Below are 18303 nucleotides of genomic sequence, written 5' to 3'. Positions count from 1 at the left end.
TACATCCAATCAAGATCAACTCTCCACCAATATAAATTGGCCAAACCTCAACTACTCTCCACCATATGAATGAATGAATGATCGTTTTTAAGGCCATTTTTCCCTGCTATAGCGGGGGTTAGCCTTGCGGGCCCCATGACAATCATGGTTCCCTGTTTGAGGCAATGTTTTTATGGCCGGATGCCCTTCCTGACACCAACCCTTAGTCGCCTCTTAAGATGCGCAGGGATACAGTGTACCTATTCTATATCGGGGTACACACCGGGATCATTCATCCCAGCAAGCTGGTACTCAATTTGCTGACCTTGGAGGGATGACAGGCTGAGTCAACCCCCCTGGTGTTAATTCAGCGATCGACCGGGATTCAAACTCAGGATCCTCGGATCCCAAGCCAGCACCCTAACCGCTAAGCCAACACCAGGCTACTCTCCACCATATACCACCTTTTAGAGGCCATTTTTCCCCGCAAGCAGGGGTTGGCCTTTTTCGGGAACCATGGTTGTTGTTGTTTTTTTTGGTCCCCTTTTTGAAGCAATGTTTTACGGCCGGATGCCCTTCCTGACGCCAACCCTTTTTGTCGCCTTTTACGACAAACAGGGAATTACCAGTGAACTGGTTCTCAATTAGCCGACCTCGGAAGGATGACAGGCTGAGTCAACCCCCCTGGTGTTAATTCAGCGATCGACCGGGATTCGAACCCAGGATCCTAGGATCCTAAAGCCGGCACCCTAGCTCCACCATATAAAACACAATATCAGTTTGTGTGTTTGTACAGATGTCTGTCCCCCGTCATAAGGGTAGATTTTAAAGGTCAATTTTTTTTAACAAGAATGTGTATTTACTTTCTATTTTTGAGGATAAAACAAACTCTAAAAACATTTTTCATTAAAGAGTAATTATGTCTCTTCTATTGGAATTGTAGACGATGGCTTGCAAACCGATCCTCAAGGGCAGGTGTACAGAAGCGTTTTTTTAATAACAATAAATTCAAGGCGCAGGTAGGTGAAATTCGCTACACCTGATGTGCAACGCACTGAGAGTAAAACGAGTGTTCATTTACATCTGTCGGATGTCGAATAAATAAAGAAGATAAAAGCACACCTGACACTAGGCCGAGGCTTCAGACTTTGGCATGCTCACTGGGCTGCACTATCGAATAACCAACCCGTCAATTTTGATGGGCTTTTTACAAGTATTAAATAAATATCCCTGAGTGGTCTCACAGTCATCTCTTGAGGTTGTGGTTCAGACCTTTGCTGATTCTGGGAGACCCTTCCAATGGAGCCCACCCCGATACAAAATCGAAAAATCGAAGATCGGCTGCGGACCATCGAGTAGAAGGGCTGTATCGGGTTTCAGAGCAATTGGTTGGTAAATAAGAGACAAGTAGGGATCCGAAGTTTGGGGGGTAACCCCCTCCACTGGGACCTCCCATGATCCGAAATCAAAAAAAAATCGAAGCCCAGGCGATTGGGCGGGATTCTCTCTTGTATTGACAAGGGAGGAGGGAGGAGTAGCAAAAATAGGTGATAAGGGAGGAGTAGCAAAAATAGCAAATAGTTAATGGACTGACGGACAACCGGACAGACATCCAGACATCACGACCCAGCTTACAATGTCATATCTTCAAGATTCGAGATGAGATGACCTGCAAAGCATCTTCAAAGATAACCATAAAGTTTGTGCCATTTCAATTTACCATCCAAAGAATGCCCTTGAAGTGAACCTACAAGTTAGAAATGGCAGAGATCCTAGTTCACATACATGCCACCGTTGGGCAGCAAGGCTGGAGAAGGAGAAGCATCTCCACCTGCATAAAGAAGCTTCAGAATGAGCCAGGTTTGAGCCACTTGGTGTCGACACAGCTCCATGGCGATGCGTGCATTATGCTCGCAGAGCTCTGCAAATGGTCTGTACTCATCCACACCAGAAAGGGCAAGCAAGCAAGGATTGATTACTTGGCATAATTACCAAAACATAAATAAAGGATCAGTTCAATTCCACAGCATTCGTTCTTGGAGCCATCTATGTACAAGTAAATTGAATCTCCCCTTCTTCTCTCCTACTCCCTCGCCCCGCTCCTACTCTCCACAGCTCTCTCTCCTCCTCTGACCCTGCCAGATATATTAGAATTACTCTTTAGAATTACCCTTTATAACACCTTAGAATTACCCATTATAACACCTTAGAATTACCCATTATAACACCTTAGAATTACCCATTATAACACCTTAGAATTACCCATTATAACACCTTAGAATTACCCATTATAACACCTTAGAATTACCCATTATAACACCTTAGAATTACCCATTATAACACCTTAGAATTACCCTTTATAACACCTTAGAATTACCCATTATAACACCTTAGAATTACCCTTTATAACACCTTAGAATTATCCATTATAACACCTTAGAATTACCCATTATAACACCTTAGAATTACCCTTTATAACACCTTAGAATTACCCTTTATAACACCTTAGAATTACCCTTTATAACACCTTAGAATTACCCTTTATAACACCTTAGAATTACCCTTTATAACACCTTAGAATTACCCTTTATAACACCTTAGAATTACCCTTTATTACACCTTAGAATTACCCTTTATAACACCTTAGAATTACCCATTATAACACCTTAGAATTACCCTTTAGAACCCATTATAATTACCCTTTAGAACACATTAGAATCACCCTTTAGAACCCATTAGAATTACCCTTTAGACCCCATTAGAATTACCCTTTAGAACAAATTAGAATTACCCTTTAAAATACATTAGAATTACCCTTTAGAACCCATTAGAATTACCCTTTAAAATACATTAGAATTACCCTTTAGAACCCACTAGAATTACCCTTTAGAATTACCCTTCAGAACCCATTAGAATTACCCTTTAGAACCCATTAGAATTACCCTTCAGAACCCATTAGAATGACCCTTTAGAACCCGTTAGCATTACCCTTTAGACCCCATTAGAATTACCCTTCAGAACCCATTAGAATGACCCTTTAAAATACATTAGAATTACCCTTCAGAACCCATAAAATTACCCTTTAGAACCCATTAGAATTACCCTTTAGACCCCATTAGAATTTCCTTTAGAACACATTATAATGACCCTTTAAAATACATTAGAATTACCCTTCAGAACCCATAAAAATTACCCTTTAGAATTACCCTTTCGAACCCATTGGAATTACTCTTTAGAATTACCCTTTAGAACCCATTATCATTTCCTTTAGAACACATTAGAATTACCCTTTAGAACCCATTAAAAATTACACTTGAGAACCCTCTAGAATTACCCTTTAGAACCCATTATCATTTCCTTTAGAACACATTAGAATTACTCTTTAGAACCCATAAAAATTACACTTTAGAACCCTCTAGAATTACCCTTTATAACCCTCTAGAACCCATTGGAATTACTCTTTAGAACCCATAAAAATTACACTTTAGAACCCTCTAGAATTACCCTTTAGAACCCTCTCGAATTACCCTTTAGAACCCATTGGAATTACTCTTTAGAACCCATAAAAATTACACTTTAGAACCCTCTAGAATTACCCTTTCGAACCCATTGGAATTACTCTTTAGAATTACCCTTTAGAACCCATTATCATTTCCTTTAGAACACATTAGAATTATCCTTTAGAATACATTAGAATTACCCTTTGGAACCCATAAGAATTACCCTTTAGAACCCTCTAGAATTACCCTTTAGAACCCATTAGGATTACTCTTTAGAATTACCCTTTAGAACCCATAAAAATTACCCTTTAGAACCCTTTTGCAATTACCCTTTCGAACCCTTAAGAAATAAACATGGTGAGTGGAAAGGTTCTTCTTCTTCATTTTTTATGGATGGGTGGATGGAAGGACAAAGCCAAATATTGAAGCGGCTGCACCACTTAAATTTTTTTGCTGCAAACTGAAAAATAGCCATGTAAAAGAGGAAAAATTTTTGACTGCCACCCTCCCCCTCTTCTTCCCATATCTAGAGACCAAGAACCCAAAAGTGGAAAGTTGGCAGTACTGGTCCAAATTTTAAATACAACATGCATTTTAAGGCCATTTTCCCCGCTAGAGCGGGGGTTAGCCTTGCGGTCCCCATGACAATCTTCTCCATTTTGCCCTACTCCACTGGTCCAAATTTTAAATAAAGAAAGAAAAAAAAGAATGATGGAAACTTTTGCATCTACACATTTGTACAATCAGAATGGACTATTCAGTTTAAATATCAACTCTATGACACAACATCCCCGTGTGCAAAGCACCAGCGCAGTAGTTTTCAGATGGCTACTGTTACGTTACAAATAATGGCAATTCAGAGGCAAGCACGACACCGTTGACCTCTCTTGCTCATCTCAAGGATAAAAACTACAAAAAAAAAAACAAGAAAACAAACAAATAAAAACTTTTACCTCCCTGCCAGGCAGTATCTCTGTGCCAACTCCACAAAACTCTCCGATTCGTTCTCCAAGGGGTTAAGCTTCTCTTTGGCGTCACAGCGCTGGAACACATTCAGCACACTGCACACACTGCCAGCATGCTGCTGCGTCAGACTGGCATCATATGGCTCGGGTGCCTTACGGATGAAGAAGAACGGATTTCGACGATCCCCAGGTAGAGCACGACGGGCCGAGTCATTGGCGGATAGGCCCTCTTTTGCAGCGAAGGCCACGTCGCCACGAGGCCCGATGCTGAGTGCCTCCGGGTTGGCACGGTCGGCCGGGCGCTTGGCATCCTGTGGGCGACGAGGAGAGCGTGCCATAAAGCCTGAATTTTCTCACCCCCCACCACTCCACTTAAAAACAGCACGGTGACTTTGCTGGCTTTTAGCTTATGGTTTAGCTTGCCTGGATGTAGTTGAACATTTACAGATTGCTATAATCATTGCCTGGACGGTTTCTGAGGCGAGTGGCTATTTGTTGGCATTGGGCTCGTGTCCCGAAAGACAAAGAAAGCAATTTTCAAAAAACAAATGCACAATCTCTCATCTGTTTTTGTCTGCCCTCCTGTTTTGTTTTGTCTGTCTGCACTTCAATTATCCCTCCCGGCATTCCCTGTTTTTGTCTCTCGTTGCCCGATTATAATCAGGGTGGGGATTACCGCAATCATCCACAACACAACACGAATTTCGACCGTGATGACAGTCCTTCTGCCGTTCAGTCTCTTGTTTTACCCAGAAAAAGTGTACACACACATATTCTTATCGAGAGCAAATAATTTTGATCACTTGGTGATTTACTGAACATTACGGGAGGAATTACAACAGTCGTTTCATGTCCACTGTAGGAGCTGATGGTTGCTTTATCAAACCTTTTTTTCATTAGTCTGCTGAGGATGCATATTTCATGCTCTGTGATCTTTTTTTTCTTGCATTTGTTGTTCTGACCACAAAGCTGGTCTGTGTTTCTCTCTGCTTATCTGAAGATTTTAAAACACATTGTGGGTTTTTTCACTTGAAAGTGGTTGGATGTCAATGAAAGCTAGTCTGTTCGGAGCCGTTGGTGAGGTATGTGGATGGACAAAAGGACCACCGAGGCACTCGGAAACATGGTGGTGGGATGATGAAGTTTGAAAGACGATTGACGAGAAGCGGAAGAAGTTCAAGGAGTGGCAGAAGGCGAAAGGTACGGGGGCAGAAAAGGCAGAGCATGAAAGTTATAAGGCAGCCAAGAAGGCTGCAAAGAAAGAGGTAGCAAAGGCGCAGGAGGCATGTAGGAAAATGTTCGGAGAACGCTTAGATTCAGAAGAGGGTCAGAGAGCGGTATTCAGGATTACAAAGCAGGTAGCGAAAGAGAGGTGTGATGTGATGGGGGTGAGTTGCTTGAAGGATGAAGTGGGGCAAATCGTTGTGGACCCAGATGGAATTAAAGGAAGATGGAAAAGATATATGGAAATGCTGTTGAATACAGAGAATGAATGGGATGGCAACATAGAGAGTAACCCAGTTTTAGGACCGACACAGAAGATAACTGAGAAGGAAGTTGAGGAAGCGATAAAAGCAATGAAGAGTAGAAAAGCGGGAGGGCCGACGGGAGTTGTGGGAGATATGTTGAAGGCAACGGGAAATTGGGGTGTGAAGAGAATGACAGAGATCTGTAATCTGGTGGTGAAAGAAGGCCGCATTCCAGTGGCTTAGGAACTGAGTACCCTCGTCCCTCTATACAAGGGGAAAGGTGACCCTCTGGAGTGTGCCTCGTACCGAACAATAATGTTATTGGAGCATGGAATGAAGGTATTGGAAAGGGTGTTGGAGTGGAGGATAAGGAAGAAAGTGAAGATTGACGAAATGCAGTTTGGATTTATGCCAGGAAAAGGAACGACACACGTGCAAGCATTCGATAGGGTTCCACGTGAAGTAGTGACATGGGCATTGAGGAAGTTATGAGTGGAGGAATGGTTGATCATAGTGATGGCAATGTACAAAAGAGCGCGCACAGCTGTAAGGACGAAGGACGGGAACAGTGGTGAGTTTGAGGTGAAGGTGGGAGTGCATCAGGGGTCAGTACTAAGTCCACTACTATTTTTAGCTGTGATGGAGGTGCTGGCTCGGAACGTAAATGAGGGTTTACCGTGGTAGTTGTTGTATGCAGATGATCTGGTATTGATTGCAGAAAGTATGGATGGACTGAAGGAGAAGATGAACAAGTGGAAGGAATGTATGGAGACAAAAGGTCTGAAGCTGAATATCGGAAAAACGAAGGTGATGGCAAGTGGTAAAGCATGTGGTGAGGTGGAAAGAACTGGGAAGTTGCCGTGTGCTGTGTGCAGGAAGGGTGTCGGAGTGAATTCCATTCAATGTGCAATGTGCGCTGAGTGGGTTCATCAAAAATGTAGTGGTTTGAGAGGGTCATTAACCAGTGTGGCAGCTACATTCAAGTGTAAGGTGTGCACAGAGGGAGCTGCAGATGGAGGAAATGTTGAGTTGGATCTTGGAGACGGCGTGAAGCTGGAAGGTGTGAAAACATTTTGTTACCTAGGAGACATGCTGAATGGAGAAGGTGGATCAGACTCGGCAACGGTTGCCAGAGTGAGATGTGCATGGAAGAGGTTTTGGGAACTGAGTGGCGTGCTGACGAGGAGGGGAGTGTCGTTGAAGCTGAAGGGAAAGGTGTATGCTGCATGTGTGAGAAGTGTTATGATTTATGGGAGCGAGACATGGGTAATGAACGTAGAGCAGCAACGAAGGCTGGAAAGGGTGGAAATGCGAATGGTTCGGCGGATGTGTGGAGTATCGTTGAGAGAGAGGAAGACAAATGATGAATTGTGAAAGATGATGGGAATAGAGCCTGTGATTGATGCTGTGAAGAGGAACAGGTTGAGATGGTTTGGTCACGTGTTGAGGAAGGATGAAAGTGACTGGTTGAGAAGAGTGATGGAAATGAATGTAGAAGGAAGTAGAGGACGGGGAAGACCGAGAAAGACTTGGCTAAAGATGGTCGAAGAAGAAATGCGGGCAAGGGGTTTAACAAGGGGTTTAACAAGGGGAGATGCAGAAAATAGGGCAAAATGGAGAACATTGTCATGGGGACCGCAAGGCTAACCCCTGCTCTTGCAAGGAAAATGGCCTTAAAATTCCTGTTGTTGTTGTTGTTTTATTGTGGGTTTTTCAGGAGAACAGGCCATTCCATGTTGGAATCTGACCTTCAAGATTGTATGCGTGGCACTATGGTTGCGTGGCATACTCTGGGAGGAAAAATACTTACAATATTGTTCTTGCCTGCTTATGAATGAAGCTCCCTGGGAAATATATTTCGAGAAAGGACGGCCAGTTTCGTGCTCTCCTATCTCCCGCACGTGTTGTCACAGCTCAGTAATAAAAGCGGCTCATATTCTCAAGGCGTTTGTCCTACGTTCTTATTGAACAGCGGACAACGAACCCCGACACCACATTACCATCACTTCCCAGTATCCATGTAAAAAGGTACCAAAAATCACACCATATACTGAATATTGTAATTCTGGGGGTGACGCGTGGTTGATGGCATGACCCTCTCGTGGTGAGATTGTAAAGTTACCTTTTTCTGAGTTGTTCTTTCTCCACCACATATTTAAACCGAATGCACTGCACTGCTGAACATGAATTGGACAGCTCATACTGTGAAGCATGTTCACCTGTGTAGGCCACATTTATCACCATCTCAGTACGGCGCACAGGTACGAGCATTATTGCTGGCACTAGTACAGTACTAAAGAACTGTGAAATTGCAAAGGACTGAGCCAAAAGATGCACAGCCAAAACTCATTGCAGTTACAAATTATCCATAATGGAAAGTTTCTTTTGAGAAGTATTGGCTTTTCATGAGAACAGAGAGGAAGGGGGGAAAAAGGAAAAGGGTGGGGGAATGGGGAGGGGGAAGTGGAGGATGAGGAGGGGGAGGGGGAGAAGGGAGAGAATGGAGAGCGAGGCGAAGGCAGTGCATTGGAAGCAGGGAGGAGGGAGGTAGGGATGGATGGGTCAGTTGTGAGGGCAGAGTGAGCCGGGTGTGGGAGAGGAGTTGGGTGTTGGTGGTGAAGATTTGAGAAAAGGGGGGAGCGACTGGAGAAAGTGTGTGTGTGTGTGGTGTGTGGTGTGTGGGTGTGGTGCGTGGGTGTGGTGCGTGTGTGTGGTGCGTGTGTGTGGTGCGTGTGTGTGGTGCGTGTGTGGTGCGTGTGTGGTGCGTGTGTGGTGTGTGTGTGTGTGTGTGTGTGTGTGTGTGTGTGTGTGTGTGTGTGTGTGTGTGTGTGTGTGTGTGTGTGTGTGTGCTATAGCAGGCCAGTGTAGTAGGTCAAGCAGGTCAGCCCGGGCAGCGCTTAATGACCAGAACGTCCCAAACCGATCAACATGGAACTAGCTCTGACAGGCAGGCAGCAGTTCAGAAGCAAGGTTGTGTTGTGTTGGTGCTCACATCACAAGGTTGTGTGGTGCTCACATCACAAAGGCTATACATTGAAACTAGCTGAAACTTGGAATATACATCGGCCAATACATCTAATGAGTGGCTTTCAAAACAAATTCCACCAAAGTGCCATAGTTTTTGCTTGGCTCATAGGGGCGAACCCCAAAAAGTTGGATGTAGAAATTTTTTTGGGAAAAACGCCAGAGGCATAGAAAAGGCCCCTTGCAGCTGCATGAATCAACTGGTCCCTTTGAAACCAAGTGACTGGAACTGGATTGAAAATACATTTACTTCTTCATGCAGCTGTATGAATCAAATTGGCACACCTTTCTATTAACTTTTCCAGAGCATTACTTGGTTCCTCCTAAGAACACAAGGGTAGTCTAGCATGCACACAATATTTTTTGAATACCAGTAGCTTTGACCACAACTGACGCATATCGCACGTACCTTGAAAATGTGCTGAAATACAGTGCAGTCTTTGGCACAAGAAATCAATAAGTGCGGGTCATGGGGCAGTCGCCACGCAATACCAGTCGTTACATCCCGATGCTCCTCAAAAGCAGCAAATGGTATGAATGGCCGGCGAACGTCCCACACGTTAATAGTGTGGTCTACCATCATGGAGCACGTGGCTAAGTGGTAGCGTCGCTCAGGACGCCATTTGACTCGTGCGACAGATGCGATAGTCTGCACGCAGAAAAGTTCGCGTGGACGTGCACTCGCCATGTCCCAAACCTTCACCATCTTGTCTCGACCACCCGTTGCGAGCCAACCCCTGCACACACCAAAATGACAATCTTAATGCTATATAACGGTCACTGAACGACTCATGTGGGGAGACTGGAACCATGTGATGTCCAGTGATCACAATGAAAAGTAAAACTATGGCAAACTGGATGATTAGAGCAATGTTTTCCAACTAAGGGTCTGTGGACTCAAGCAGTATATACACTAATGACCACAAGTATGTGGACACCCAAATATCTCATTCCAAAATCATGGGCATTAATATGGAGTTCGTCCATATTATTGGACCAATCCCCCCTTTGCTGCTATTTTGCTTTGCCTCCACTCTTCTGGGAAGGCTTTCCACTACATGTTGGAGCATTGCTGAGGGGATTTGCTTCCATCCAGCCACAAGAGCATTAGTGAGGTCGGGCACTGATGTTGGGAGATTAGGCCTGGCTCGCAGTCGGCGTTCCAATTCATCCCCAAAGGTGTTCGATGTGGTTGAGGTCAGGGCTCTGTGCAGGCCAGTCAAGTTCTTCCACACCGATCACGACAAACCATTTCTGTATGGACCTCGCTTTGTGCACGGGGGCATTGTCATGCTCAAACAGGAAAGGGCCTTCCCCAAACTGTTGCCACAAAGTTGGAAGCACACATTCATTGTATGCTGTAGCGTAAAGATTTCCCTTCACTGGAACTAAGTGGCGTACCCTAAACCATGAAAAACAGCACCAGACCATTATTCCTGCTCCACCAAACTTTACAGTTGGCACTATGCATTTGGGCAGGTGGCGTTCTCCTGGCATCAGCCAAACCCAGATTCATCCGTCAGACTGCCAGATGGTGAAGTGCGATTCATCACTCCAGAGAACGTGTTTCCACTGCTCCAGGGTCCAATGGCGGCGAATTCCTTTGAAAGAAAAATGGTCCGATCACCCGACTACTTCCACAAAGGCCCAACCAAACGGTCCACTTTTGTCGATTCATGTTGGTGTCAAAATTAAATTCCGGGGGTTGTCCTGTCGGTGCATATTCAAGAACATTATGGGTATTGACCTTGCCGTCCATGGCGAAAGCAGCTTCGTCGCTGATAACGAGATACCGCAGGAAATTGACATCTGCTTCGCAACGTGCTATCAACCATCCGGCAAGCACCAGCCTCCTGGCAAAATCACCTGGCGTAAGTTGATGCCGGATGTGAATCCAATATGGATATTGGTGGAGGTCCAGTCTTGTGATTCGGTTGAATGTTGCCGAAGGCAATCCCGTCCCATTTCGTCTTGCGCTGGTATCCCTAGTTTGCTCCAAAACTTGCTGCCTTACTGCTGCAATGTTCATTTCCGATTACCCAGTGCGCCTCCGACCAGAATTCTCCTTGTTGCGGTTGAGGCTAGTGCCATGCTCTTGGTATTTTCTAACATTCGCTCAGATGGTTTTGGCTGCTGGAGGCTCCCGTTCTGGGAAACGTTCCCTGAACGCATCACGAGTTCGCTGCAAACTTCCAGTTTGGTGAAAGGTTGTAACCACGAAGGGCCGCTGTTCAGTGGTAAGTTGAACTATCTTTTCAATGACTCAGACTGTCTCTAAAGTCTAAACCCATACACTGTAGGCCCATCTTAAATACCCATCTTAAACAAAGGATGACGCAACCGACGATTACCAGACCAGCTTAACAATTTTACATAATCAACTTGGCAGTCGACAAGTAATGTGTCCATTTAAAACTGTCTTGCACCTTTGTTCTTGCATGTTCTTTTTAAATTAGCCAAACTTGTGAAAATGCGATTTGAACTTGTCATTTTCAATGAACATGTACTCAGTCATGTATGACAGCAATGATGCATGTAAGGCATCAATGGCAAGCTGAGGATCTCCTCATAATTGGTAAACCACATGTAAATTGTCAAACTAAATAACCTTTGCATATTAACCCCTTGAATTCGGATTACCTTTTTTTTGATACACACTGTATATACAATATATATATATATTTGTATATATATATATGTATATATATATATATATACTGTATATATATATATATATATATATATATATATATATATATATATATATATATATATATATATATATATATATATATATATATATATATATATATATATATCTGTCAGCAATAGGTGTGGCTGAAACAGCCAATCCACTAATTAGGAGTGTCCGCATACTTTTGGTCATGTAGTGTATCTATCTATAATTCCAGTAATCTCTGTGTGTTTGTTTGTACGTTTGTCTGTGACCGCTGTTTCTCGACAACCACGGGTCCGATATACTTTTAACTTGCCAGGTATATTGCTGGGGACCCGAGGATGTGCCTTTTCAAGGTTTCATATTAATCGGACAATTACTTACCGAGCTATGTCCAAAAAACGATTCAACCAATCAGAGAGCAGCGAGCTATCGCGTGTGCCGAACGTGGCGGACACACTCTGCCTCGGATGGCACATTTGAGAGCGTATTCATTTATTTCACGTTTGCAAACTATGTTGGCGCTATGTTGGCGTTAAACTATGTTTTAAAACTAATAAAAACCCCGGGGGGATTGTCACTGTACTCGCAAGCCGTTCGCCGTTCGCTTTGGCGTTGCGAATGGACCAAAACATTTCATGCACCAAACCATTTCATGTAAAGCGTTCGCCGTTCGCTTTGGCGTTGCGAATGGACCAAAACATTTCATGGACCAAACCATTTCATGAAAATAGAGGGGGGGATATAATTTTAGATATAGATATAGTACGGGCATGCCCTAGTATATAATAAATTCATATATATTATGGGAGCGTACGCTGGATCAGCACGTTACTTCGTCCTTGGACGACTCCTCAGCACCATCCCGACACACACCACCGTGTGTGCTACGGAATAAGGTGTTTTACAGCGGCCGGAGTGCAAATCCTGCCACCAACCTCTTTGAGAGAGGACCCAGTACCCTTGTACTCATTTCGCCCACCTCGGAAGGATGGCAGGCTGAGTCAACCCCACCTGGCATTAATTCAACAGCTGAACAGGCTGGGTAGGATCCCAAGCCCGCCGCCCTAACCATTAGGCCAACACTAGGTATAGATCCCGCGGTCCTCAAGCACATTATAATAGGTCTGCAAAGGGAATTAAACAACAGGCAAAATAAATCGGCATTTGTTTAAATTTTTCACCGACCTAAAAATGAGGGACCACGTGTTCTTTTTAATTACAATTATGAATACGTTTATTAGCATTTTTGATTGTACTTTCTCACCAAATACATTAAACTTAATAGGCCGCTAGATTAACAAAGGCATCATTTTTGCAGGAAATGGTAGAAAGAAAGGAAGCAGTGAGGGTTTATGACATTGACAACCCACATGGCATACAGTGCCTTCAGAAAGTTTGTTGTATTAAAGTCTGACTTTAAAATAGACAAGTCAGGAGACGACGATGGTTCACGAGCGAGCGGTATTCAATGACAAAGGACGGACTGCAACCGAAACAGGCCCGGACAGGCCAGGCCCGGAAATGTCAAAACGAAGGTTACTGACCTTGAAATGAGATAGAAAATAATGCATAATCAGTTATGAGGTTAGTTAGCTACACAATACCGAAAATTCAGTTCGATTCCGACAACTTTGAAAATTTGACCTTTGTGACCTTCAAAGGTCAAAGGTCGAAGATTCTTGAAATTGTTGGAAAACTTGTATTTCATGATGTATGTGACAATATAAAAACATGTACGACATTTCACCCTATCAGGAAGTGAACAATGTAATAAAACCATCAAAAATCGACTTTTCTAAATTTTGTGACCTTGTGACCTTGACCTTGGGGCGAAAATGAAAAATCGAGCTCCGTGGTTCGAGACACATGACATTGGCCGAACCAAATATCGAAACCTCTGTTAGATTCCACCAACTCCCTCGGAGAAGATGCAGCTTGAACTCGATTACCCCCTAAAAAGACACCTTTTTCGGGCGTGGCTCCGCCCACAATGGGCACAATATGCCCACTCTCGTCAGGACACAACTACAGACTTGGCATTTAATATGGAATATTTTTTTGTGGGGGTGAATTTACTTTTCAAGATGACTGAGAACCAAAAGTTCATTGGAATGATGTTGAAATTATTCTAGATTTTGTTAATGTGACCTTTAAAAGAAACAAAAACCACATTTGACATTTCGAAACAAATAAATTGATCCTTGAAAGTGATGTGAACTGATAAAGAACTCAATTCACGGACAGTACTGTGTTAAACTTCTGTACGTTTTCCAGAAGTATCTCTTTATTTTGCACATTATCCAATTTTTTTTTTAACAAAAACAAAAGTTAAATTACAACTGGGATTACGGACAGTAAAATTACAGTTCAGTACTTCGTGTAACCCCCACGAGCATTCAGGAGAGCACGTACACGTTGAGGCATGCTGTTCACAAGATTTGCCAAGGTTTGGACAGGAATCGCTTGCCATGCAGTGACAATAGCCTGCTGCAATTCACGCACAGAGGTCAGCTGCTGGTCCAAGTGGTCGATTTGACGCGTTAATTCTGCCCACAAGTTCTCTATCGGATTCATATCCGGGGACATGGCAGGCCACTCCATATGCTCTACACCACGGTCAGCAAGAAAGTGTTGGATCATGCGAGCACGATGAGGCCGTGCATTGTCATCTTGGAAGACAAAGTTTCCTCGAAAGGCTGCACGAGCAAATGGAAGCAATGTTTCTTCCAGAATAGCCCTGTACTTGAACTGGTTCAGGTTTCCATTCAGAACAACCAGGTCAGTTTTGCCCCCTGCATGAAAAGCAGCCCAAACGGTCACCCCACCACCTCCAGCTTGGACTCTTGGCACTATACAATTTTTGTTGTAGGCTTCATGCACTTGTCTGTGCACTCGGACGCGGCCATCTTGATGATAGACCAGAAATCTAGACTCGTCACTGAAGATCACGTGATTCCAGTGTCCTGGCTGCCATTGACGGTGCTCTCTGGCCCACTGCAATCGGTGCTGGTGGTGTTGTCTGGTCAGGCATGGCTTTCTCAGGGGACACCTGGCATGATAGCCTGCTTGAACCAGTCGTTGGTTGACTAGCCTTCTGGATACAGGCACATTTGTCAGTTGCTGCCACTCAGCCCTAAGCCGATTAGCTGACTTGGTACAGCCATCGTGCACTAACCGGTGCAGCTGGCGATCATCCCTCCTTGTGGTTCTGCGGGGACTTCTTGGCCTCGGTATTGGAGTAGGGACACCCCTCTGAGCATTTCGTTTCAGGATCTTTGACACCTGACCTTGAGTGATGCCATACTGCCGAGCAATAGCACGCTGTTTCATGCCATAATTTCGTAAAGCCACCACTCCATGACAAACAGCATTGTCGAGTTGACGGACCATCTCCAGAGGAAGCGGCAATAACTTTTGGAGACGTGCAGCAGTTGTTTTCCACGAATACAGAATGCAACAACCCTTGTATACCCGACTGTGAAGCCAATCATCAAATGCACCTGTCCGTACATTTTGCCACGCCACCTGTGATATAATCCTGTTGTTGACTTCTTGCTGTGACAGACAATCAGTGACATGGTTCTTTTAACAACTAAATCACCAAAGTGTAAAAGAGACTCACCAGATTGATATACTGAGTTAAGAAAGTAAACCCAAGTCAAGAAAAAATATATATTCCATATTAAATGCCAAGTCTGTAGATCATGATATCAACCTCCCACCCAAGTTTCATCAAGATCGGATGATATCATCGGGTAGTTATGCTGCGGACAGACAGACACACACACAGACAGACGCACACACATGACGAAAATCGTGGTCACTTGATAACTCGTGAACCAATTAAATTTTTGATTTTCTGTTGCTGATCTACAAATAATACCCCATACTGTCAAAGTCCAATTCATTTTTTTGAATTTCTTACAAAATAATTAAAAATTAAATAGAGAAATATCTAATTTACATAAGTATTCAATCCCCTGATTCAATACTTCATCGAAGCACCTTTGGCAGTGATTACACCTCAGAGTCTTATTGGGTATGTCTGTATCAGATTTGCATATCTGGATTTGGGGAGTTTCTCCCATTCTTCTTTGCAGATTTGCTCAAGCTCTGTCAAGTTGGATGGGGAGCGTCAGTGAACAGCAATCTTAAAGTCTTTCCACAGATTCTCAATGGGATTCAAGTCTGGCCTTTGGCTGGGCCACTCAAGGACCTTCGCGTTCTTGTTCTGAAGCCATTGCAGTGTTGCTTTGGCTGTATGCTTGGGGTCATTGTCTTGTTGGAACATAAATCTTGACCCAGTCTAAGGTCTTTTGCACTCTGAAGCAGGTTCTCCTCAAGGATTTGCCTGTATTTGGCTCGACAAGTACACTCGCTCACTAAGGGAGCAGCAGGAAGGGTCATTCCTCTTTGGGGTATACAGATTACAGCCGATCTATGGTCGGTTCTCAAGAACATTGGGTGTGTGCTCATTTACCAAGTTTCTTGTGGAGAGTTAAAGCATTCGAGCAAGCACTCCATTCAAAACCGTTAAGGAACAGCTGGCTTGGCAAGTGCTAGCTAACTGCTTGGCAAATGAGCACAACCTGGGCTTCCTCCCTTTCAGTTTCATGTTAAACAGCAGGAGCGAGTTTCAAAAGTTCGCTACGAAAAACGCCACGTTAGCAGCAGGAAGGGTCATGATATGAACCCAACCCTTGTGGAGTTTTGTTAATAGAGTACAGTAGATCTTCGCTCAGTTCTGTAAGTAAAACTCACCTCACAGATGTCGGGATTCCTCCAAATTTCTTTGTTTCGTGTTATAAACAGCATTAGCGACTGTTTAAAAAAAAACTAATCACACGTGTTTGTGGTTTATAATATTTTTACTTCTGGTAGAGTCCGTTGGACCTTTGCTCCCATGAAAACGCCATGATAAGCTATTTATAAACATTGACTCGACATTTGTTCAAGGAGGAAAAATCTCTTGGGGAGGTGGCATATTTATTGGTATTAATATTGTTTTGTAATAACATTAATATTATGCTGTTTATCATTTGTTTTGTTATTGGAAACGGCCTTGGAAAAACGGCACGATAAAGCTAACTTAACATTAAATTAATGTACACCTCAACACGCAACCCCATTGAAGGTAATGGCGGGGAAAACCCACTCTGGGGAGAAAACCCCTTTGGGGAGGGGGGCAAATGAATGTGCTACAACCTTCATTGTGTAACCCTTAGTCAACCTGTCAGGTTTGGTTGAGATTGGATAAGCAACGATGGAATGTATTGCAGTCAAAAAAATCATCAGACAGACAGATGCCAAATTGCGTATTTTAGTACGATTCATGTTCCCTCCATCATTACAAATCCCCCAGTCCCTGCAGCTGAAAAGCATCCCCATAGCATGATGCTACCACCACCTTGCTTCACAGTAAGGATGGTGTTAGATGAGTGATGAGCTATGCTCGGTTTCTGCCAGACATAGTGCTTTGCATTCAGGCCAAAGAGTTCATTTTTGTCTCAAAAGACCACAGAATCTTTTGCCTCATTCTCTCAGTCTTTCACCTGCCTTTTGCAAACTCCAGGCGTACTGTCACGTGCCTTTTTCTCAAGAGTGGCTTCCATCTGGCCACTCTCTCATAAAGCCGAGATCACTGTAGATCAGTGACCAAAACAAATTCTCAATTTAATGCATTTTAAACTCAGGCTGTAACAACAAAATGTGAAAAAGGCAAGGGGTGTGAATACTTTCTGAAGGCACTGTATTAAGCCGGGTGTCGGCTTAATTGTTAAGGTGGCTGGTTTAAGATTTTAGGGTCCTGAGTTCATGCCTCTGTCATGCCGATGAATTAACACCAGGTGGGTTGACTCAGCTTGTCATCCTTCTGAGGTTGGCAAAATGAGTACCAGCTTACTGGGAAGAATGAGCCATTTGAGGATCCGGCGTCGGAGTGGCGACCCGTCCAGGATTTTGCCCATTAGTCTAGGAAACTGCTTCGGCAGCCCTATGCATCTAAAGATGCAAAAGGAGTGGTCTTTTTCTTCGTCTTCGACATGAAATATTGGTGACATCGATTAAACAAGAAAATTTGACTCATACAAACAAAAATACAAACCAGGTTTAAGGTAAAATAAATAAAGAAATATCACCAATGCAGTTAGATGCGTTCAAGTCGAGTGCTATTAAGCTGCGACTTCTCCAACATTGATAACTTAATAAACTACAGAGTTCATAGAACAGCTCACCCTGCACAGTGTTGAGAAAAAGGGCATGGGCAGGTCTGCGAGCCTGAATGTCATGTGATAAATAACTGCGCACAATTACAAATCCAAACTCAAACACGCATCTAATAGGTAAAACGGCCAGCAGAAGAGAACATCGAACCTGTACCTGTCCTCTGGGTGCCAATCACAGGAGAAGACAGGCCCGTTGTGAGCGGTAAACATTCGTTCGCAGCGATCGGACCTGCGGAGGTCCCATAACTGCACGTTCCCATTCTCAAAGGACGCCGCGAAGGCGAAGTAGTCCCGTGGGCTGAACTGCACATCCCGTACACTTTCAGACTGTCCTGCACCATTGCACCAGTTTCTCACTCAGCCACCAAGCACAGGCAACACATCAAATTCCCTGCTCGACTTCTACTACTTAATCAAGCTTCCTGTACTGACGAGCATTTCTTAAGTAGACTGAAGTCCCAC

At 43.8% G+C, this 18303-nt stretch overlaps 1 protein-coding gene across 2 annotated transcripts in view; it reads right to left on the bottom strand.

Moving 5' to 3' along the window:
• The window catches only part of WDR24 (WD repeat domain 24), a 79254-nt gene that overhangs the window by 45232 nt on the left and 15719 nt on the right, over positions 1–18303 (bottom strand). For both annotated transcript variants that reach the window (XM_068109060.2, XM_068109055.2), the window contains exons 5-8: positions 17996–18173; positions 9347–9674; positions 4433–4755; positions 1765–1911 (exon numbers count right to left, since the gene is read on the bottom strand). In XM_068109060.2, the coding sequence (XP_067965161.1) occupies positions 1765–1911; positions 4433–4755; positions 9347–9674; positions 17996–18173 (976 nt within the window). The remainder of the gene's footprint in view (positions 1–1764; positions 1912–4432; positions 4756–9346; positions 9675–17995; positions 18174–18303) is intronic.

The sequence above is a fragment of the Myxine glutinosa genome, chromosome 1 (genome assembly GCF_964187855.1).
Source record: "Myxine glutinosa chromosome 1, kmMyxGlut1.1, whole genome shotgun sequence".
Taxonomy (NCBI): Eukaryota; Metazoa; Chordata; class Myxini; order Myxiniformes; family Myxinidae; genus Myxine; species Myxine glutinosa.
This window is presented reverse-complemented; position numbering and strand designations above follow the sequence as displayed.